At 46.1% G+C, this 7,141-nt stretch overlaps 1 protein-coding gene across 1 annotated transcript in view; it reads right to left on the bottom strand.

Annotated features, from left to right (window-relative positions):
- Positions 1 to 1,032: 1,032 nt before the first annotated feature.
- Positions 1,033 to 7,141, bottom strand: part of SLC16A2 (solute carrier family 16 member 2) — a 142,968-nt gene continuing 136,859 nt past the window's right edge. Inside the window, exons 5-6 of the mRNA XM_007089214.2 lie at positions 5,487 to 5,715; positions 1,033 to 3,858 (exon numbers count right to left, since the gene is read on the bottom strand). Of these exons, the coding sequence (XP_007089276.2) occupies positions 3,638 to 3,858; positions 5,487 to 5,715 (450 nt within the window). The 3' untranslated portion in view covers positions 1,033 to 3,637. The remainder of the gene's footprint in view (positions 3,859 to 5,486; positions 5,716 to 7,141) is intronic.

Below are 7,141 nucleotides of genomic sequence, written 5' to 3'. Positions count from 1 at the left end.
TGTGCTCATAAAATTTATGGGATTCCACAGCTTTGAAATCTAATGATCTGAGTGATCAAACACAGAGTGGGGCCTTGGGGCTACTGGAGGAGGGGATAGAGGAGGCAGTATAACTTGGGTGGGAGAGCCTGGGGCCAGGCAGCAGGACAGAGTAATTAGTCTCAGTGGGAGGAGATGAGGAGTCTGGCAGCCTATGGATGTCGGCACTAAGTCAGGGGAGAAATGAAAATTGCCAAGAGCTGAATGGTAAACCACCCTCTTTCAGAGGAAACCATCCCCCTCTCATTACCCCTCCCCTGTTCAGTGTATGGCCACAGAGAGATGGACTTTATTTGTACCTCTTGGGTTACTGGAGATGGAAGAGCAGTAAGTGGGGCCAGCTTTCCAAGGGCAAGGCTGCATGAAGGTCTTGAGTGCTTAGGAAGAGAGAACACCAAATGTATGTGTTGGTTGAGGGTGAGGGTAATCTTGAAAAGACGTGATATGCTAAAATCAAACTATTCAGATTTCATTTTTGCTTGGAGCTGGTCCTTTTGACATCCTTTGGGAAATGAGCTCACTACATAAGTTGTTAAATGAAGTACACAAATTATTTCCCCCTTCTTGAGTTCATTTCCTCATCTGTAAAATAAGGGATTTGGACTGGACTGGAAGTCAATTACCTGAATCCAAGTCTCAGTATGCTCTGTCACTGATGAACTATGTGAACTTGCTCAGTCCCTTACTATCTCTAGGCCTCAGGTTTCCTCACTTAAATTCAATGCAGAACGTGGACAAGGGAGACTCAAGTTACTCCCATCTTTTGTCATTGTTGTAGGTCTCTCTTTTGCATCACCCTCAATTCCAGGGTCTGTTGCTGTTCTGGCTGTGTAACCCAGCTATACCAGTCCCTTCAGGTTCTCCATCAATAACAAGGGAGAGGATTAAATTGGATTGTTGCTAAGGTCTATGTCCATTTTCAACATGGCATGTAAGTCCCAAGGCGGTGGCCTTGGTGGGGCCTCCACTGAGCCTCAGCCACTAATTGTGCTCTCATTTTGTAAAGTGACTGCTTTTCTACTTTAGAGCTCCTAAAAATCTAATCCTGAATAGATTAGATTAGATTAGATTAGATTAGAATCCACCCAGCTCCAAACCCCCTATATAGCTCCTTTTCCAATTTCTGCTCTCACAGAGAGTATAGACCCTGGCAGAAATTTTATTTGAAACGAAATTTCAGTTCTGAAGCCAAACTTCTTGCTGTTAAGAGTATTTCACCCTTGTAGGCAACACACATACCAAATCTAGATTTTTAGATCTGTTTATTTTGTTCCAACCTTTTGAGGATTTAAATGTCCCAGATCTCAAGCTCCCAAATTTTGTTCGTTTTCCTAGATTTAATTGTGGTGCATTAGAGGCTGCATCCTACCGAAATATTAATACTGAGCTGCTTTCACCAACCGGCATTCTCTCCAAAACACACAAGCTCACACATGTACATGCACATATGTGGAAGAAATAAACTGATATCCCACTATGTCATGTGACAACTGATAGGGCAGATTTGCGACCTGTGAATGTCTTTCCTTCATCTGGAGAGAAGTAGTTGGCAGCCTGATTTTTAAGAGCTATCTTCACCTTGAGCAACAAAAGGTGCTCACCTCAAGGCCTTCACCTTGAAGCCCTACAGAACTTCCCTCTAGTGACTTGGTGGGGGAAGGACAGGAAGAATGAGAGCAGGGGTTTGTTGCTCCAACATTTTCAGTGGTCAGTTACAAGGCTTCTGGGGCCCAGCTCCCCCTGTTCCACTGCTTTTGGAGCCAACAGGATAGTAATTAGGCCCCTTCCTATCCACAGGTCTAAGAGCCAGTGGGTTTTCCTTTGGGGGGTTGATAAAAGCTGGACTAGGACCAACGGAGGGGATACAGGACTTTGGACTTGAATGAGGCCATCATAGGCCCACCATGCCACAGCTGCCTGTTTGTAGCGGAAAATGTTATGGGTGGGGACCACTGTTTTCTTTGGAGCTCCTCACAGGCAACCTCATCCTTCTGTCCCTGGGATGGCCCTGTCTTAGGGTGGCAAGTCACTGTTAGCTCTAAGTAACAGCCAAGGATGCCTGACAAGAAGGTGATGAAAGATTAGAGTAACAGGAGCACAACAGACAAATGCCCAGAATAGGGAGAAAGAGACACAAAGAGACCAAGTAAGGAGAGAAACTGAGCTCCTAAGGGCGTGAGTTGTGCTAGCTTGGACACAGCCTGGCTGGGAATGCTCTTCAGCAAGAGTGTTGCCCAGAATCTGGGCATAGGGGAACATCTGGCACCTATTTCAGAGAGATTAAGATGGTCCAGATGCTACCTTTCCTGGCACCTTTAATGCCTGCTAAGCAGAATGGCTCAGAATGCCCAGCATGGGAGACACATTCAGTGATAAAGGCTAGGAAGCTTCCCTCTTCCTAAGAGAAATTGTTCAACACTACATGCAGCTGCTGCCTCTACCCTTGGGGGATCCAGGTTGGGAATGGGATTTTCCCTAAAACAGTCCCTTTCCTGCCCTGACCCAGATGGTAATATTAACCTATAATGAATAATGAGAGATGGAGGAGTTGGTCCTTTGCCAGGTCAATAACTATTGCCCCTCCCCCAATCATGCCCTCCCCCATCATCAGTCCTCCTCTGCATGCTGAGATGAAAGGAATTTCTTCACATTTTGACAGATGAATATAAGGATGGGGAGCTGGTAGTGCCTGCAAGTTACTGCACTGGCCTGGAGAATCTGTAAAAATCAGTGAGTGGAGCTTTATGGTGTTTAAGATCCCTTTCCCTATGTGATATTCTACTCTTCCAGTTTATAATTATAGAAGCTTTAGCCAAAAAGTAAGATGTGGCTCAGCCTGAGATGAGTGGAATTAATGACATGTTAGGGGTGGGCTGGGCCAAGGTGAGGCTGATTGGCACAAGCTCTAGATCCCTCCTGTCTTCAAGCACCCATGCATCTATGACAGTCATAAAAAGAAATAGAGGGGGAAGAGAAGGGAGAAGAAGCAGTAAAGGAAAGAAATGAAGGGAAGAAAGAAGCAGACTGTTAACCAACTGTATGATGGGGAAACTATTTGTACACTTGTAAAGTGATGTCACCCACAGCTCTTGGGAAGCCACAGCCCTCAGAGGCTCTGAGATTAAGCAAGGCTCATTGTCTGATTTTACCTCTCTGCCCTTTCTCTTCCCCTTTACCAATGGTTTCCAAGGACAGATGACAAGGAAATCCTGAGCACACAGAGGCTTGGGTCTTCCCACCAGGCTCCGAGGGACACAGTAGCACCTTTGGAAGTTGCTTTTAGTGGGTGACTAGCAATCTGGGGCCAGGAGGTACCATCTCCAGGTGTTAGAAAGTGTATGGAGATGTTCCAAAGGCCAGGGGGATCCCAAGCTTTTCTAGCTCCTGGGAGAAGGACCCTGGCAAATTTAAAGGCATTAACATGGAGAATTTGGTTGAGTTTAACAGGAGCTTTGGCTCCAAGGGGATGGTCAGGTGTCTGAACTGCTGTGTGTGCATGTTTGAGAACAAGTGTGCTGATGGCAAAAATGTAAAAGCTGAGCAGGGTGGAGTGAAGGGAAAGGGTTGGGGAGAAGCACACAATGGCAAGGAAAACACATTAGATTGGTTCCTCAGGGATGGGGGAGCCAGGCAGCAGCTCCCCATTAGGGTCTGCATCAGGGGCCAACATTTTATCCTTGCTGGAATCCCTTTGCTCTTTCTTGAACATCCTTTGATGCATCAGAGGGACGAAGAAGAGGATTATAGCCCCAATGATTGGGGGCACACCAGCAAAGTAGAAGGCCACATGGTAGTCCCCAAAACAGTTGCGGAGGAGGCCTGAAATAAGAGAGACAAGTCAAGTTCAGCTTTGCCCTTTTGCCCAAAGGTGCTATCTGCCTCTTTTAGGGGCCATCACAATGCCTATCCAGTGGATCTTGGCCTGCACTACCTTTACCCAGGATCCCCTCAATTTAAACATTTGCAATGAAAAAAATAAAACCTCTGTTACAAATTCAGGTGGCTCCTCTCTGAGGTAATGGAGTTGCAGGCCCTTGAGGTTAATGATTATTATGAAAGAGGCTAATGAAGCTTCTCTTAAAGTTCTCCATTTTTTACTTTCATGAAGCTACAGCTTGACTTCCAGTCACTCCTAGGTATGGAGTTAGGAGGGAAGCTAGTCCAAAAGGGTTCCACAGAAGATGGCCAAGTCTTGACTTGATTTATAGTGATATACCCTCTACCCCCAACTTAGGCTAGAGTGTTCTTATGGAACAATTCAGCTAAGTTTATATTTTCTCTTTCTCTGAGGTGCCCTTTCTCTGAAGTTCCCATTCACCCTAAGGAAAGGCTGTTTGTATATCCTTCATCCGGTTATAGATATGGTGGCCCCTCTGGGTTTCTATAGGTTGCTAATAACATGGATATGTTTGGCATGGTATGCAAGTATTCCCCTACTTACCTTCAGAATCTAACATGGGGCACCTCACAGGAAAGATGATCACAGAAACACTACTGAGGAAAGGAAAATATGCCCTTGGGCTGCTTAGATGGTAAGCAAAATGGAAAGAGATGTGGATTCTGGGATCCACCTCTGGGACTGGGGGCTGGGTAGAGGCTCCCCTCCTTCAGTGAGCCCCATGGCTGTTGCACAAGGGCCTGGGTGGAAGCTTTTGTCACTGTCACACAGCATGACATGCCCTTACAACACCTTGCACACAATTGGTGTTCAAGGGATATTTGTTGAGTTAGCCCAGTTGGCTAGCCTAGGAAGGCTAACCCACAAATCAATATTTGCATTAAATCCTAAAGAAAAGAAGTGGAGTTCTCTTTTCATTGGTTTTCCTTGTTTCCTATGTCCCCTGGGGTATCAACAATGCTCTTTTGGGAGAGTGGAGAAGGAAACTGAGAATACTGAAAGACAGCAAGCCAACACTTTGCCTACTACCTGCTAGAAGTAAGCCTCACTGGCCCAGTCCTAGGATTTGGCTTTAATCAAAGTCTCTTCTACAGGCTTAGTTCAGAAGCCAATAGAGAAGGAAGGGGAGTATCTCTAAGTCTTAATGAAGCCAAGGTCCACTTTCTCTTCTCTTTCTGCCCAACTACCTTGCAAATAATAACTTGCTTATAAAGAGGAAGAGAGAAGACACTGAACCAATAGAATGATCAAAAAGCCAAACCCATTTCTCTCTTTACCCTCCTGGAATCATCCAGGCTGTCTAAAATAAACCCCACTGAAACAGATAGAGAGCCATGAACAGCCCGTTCCCAAAAAATGAATCCATGTACATATACTGTAGTTAACCTCTTCCACTAATAGAGGTAAGAGGTTTCATACACTTTGACAAGGCTGCTTAAATAGAGAATAAGAGTAAAAAAAGGACTTACAGCAGAGGTATTCAGGATTGCTAGGGCCCAGGGAAGACAGGACTCCCACACTCATGCCCTCCCTGTAGTATCAGCCTCACCTGCAATGGGGGGCCCAGCAATCATCGGCAGGGCCATCATGCCAAGGAGGTAGCCAATTGCCTGTGAGGCCTGCATTGGGCCCACCAGCTCAAATGCGATGGGGGCCATGATGGTGATGAAGAAGCCATCACACAGGCCCAGGAAGAGGCAAACAACGATGAGGCCCCCAAAGCCCCGGCACAGGGGAATCATCATGGACATCAGGCCCAGGAGCAGGAAGGAGATGACCTGGAGGAGCAAGGACCTTAGGTCATGTTGTGCTTGTCAGTCAAGACCACATAGCAAATCATATCTCCTTTCTCAGGGTTTCATTTCTACCATCTATAAAATAGGACAGGGAGTGTCAACAGAGAAAACAGTTGGGCTAAATACTTACGTAGGCCCTTTCTAAGTCCTGCACTGAAAGATTCAAAGTTTTTAAGAAAGATTCAAAGTTTTTAAGTTTTTAATCCTACTTAACTGTGATTCCATCAACATTTTTTAAAAAGGTAAGGGGCATGGCCCCACCCTTAAGAAGTTGTCTTTTCACTGGACTCTAAGCTAAAAGAAATTGCTGTTGTTCTGATCTTGTGTTTGGCTGCCCAGGTATTAGGGTCTAGGATCAGATCATGCTGGTGTTCTCAGATCCAAGTAAGGTCTGAGAAGAGGAAGAGAAGGAAATGAGGATAACTTGAATGATGATTAGATGGGGGCATGAATGGAAGGCAGAGCTTTGAAATAAGCTGAAATAAGAAAGGATGCAGTGCTCATTTATTGGGTGGCCACTTTTAGAAAACACCTTGGCGGGGCGCCCTGGGTGGCTCAGTCGGTTAAGCGGCCGACTTCGGCTCAGGTCACCATCTCGCGGTCCCTGAGTTCGAGCCCCGCGTCGGGCTCTGGGCTGACGGCTCAGAGCCTGGAGCCTGCTTCCGATTCTGTGTCTCCCTCTCTCTCTGCCCCTCCCCCATTCATGCTCTGTCTCTCTCGGTCTCAAAAATAAATAAACGTTAAAAAAAAAATTAAAAAAAAAAAAGAAAGAAAACACCTTGGCATGAAGAAGACCATTGGGAGGTTCACCCAGGTTCCTTATGATTTAGGACATGAGACACACCACCCATCTCAGCATGGCTGTGGGGTCCTCTGGACTTGGTTGGGTACCATGCAAAGACAAAAAAGGGGACTTTAAGGAGATCCAAGACACTAGGAGGGGGTCTAGGGAGCTGAAACAAGTTCAGGGGCACTGACTAGCCACTGGGCTTTCTTTGGGCTGAGCAAAATGATTCTAAAACAAAGAAGCTGCCTTTCCAGAGGCTGGTTTTTCCCACTCAAAAGAGAGAAGAGCAACTGGAAACACAGTTGGTCTTTTGATTAAGGTCATCTGCAACCTGTGTCAGTGAGCCAGACTGAAGACCTGGGCTGCAGGCAGGGAAATAAACCCCCTCCTCTCACCCACTGTAGCCAGCAGAGCCAGGTCATCCCAGGGTCAGGGGTAAGACCTGATCTGTTTACCAAAGCCTTAACAGGACCCAGGATTTTCTAATGTTTCACACAGGAGGGTAAACTTACCCAGGAAGTGTAAGTGACCACAGAGTAAGGGTAAATAACCAAATCACCACATGGATGGGATAGGAGGGTCAAGGCTGTTTCAAGCCCTAAAGATTTTGTGTTGTACTGG

This window comes from Panthera tigris, chromosome X, assembly GCF_018350195.1.
Source record: "Panthera tigris isolate Pti1 chromosome X, P.tigris_Pti1_mat1.1, whole genome shotgun sequence".
NCBI classification, from domain to species: Eukaryota; Metazoa; Chordata; class Mammalia; order Carnivora; family Felidae; genus Panthera; species Panthera tigris.
The sequence above is the reverse complement of the archived record's forward strand: the minus strand, read 5'-3'. Positions and strand labels throughout refer to the sequence as shown.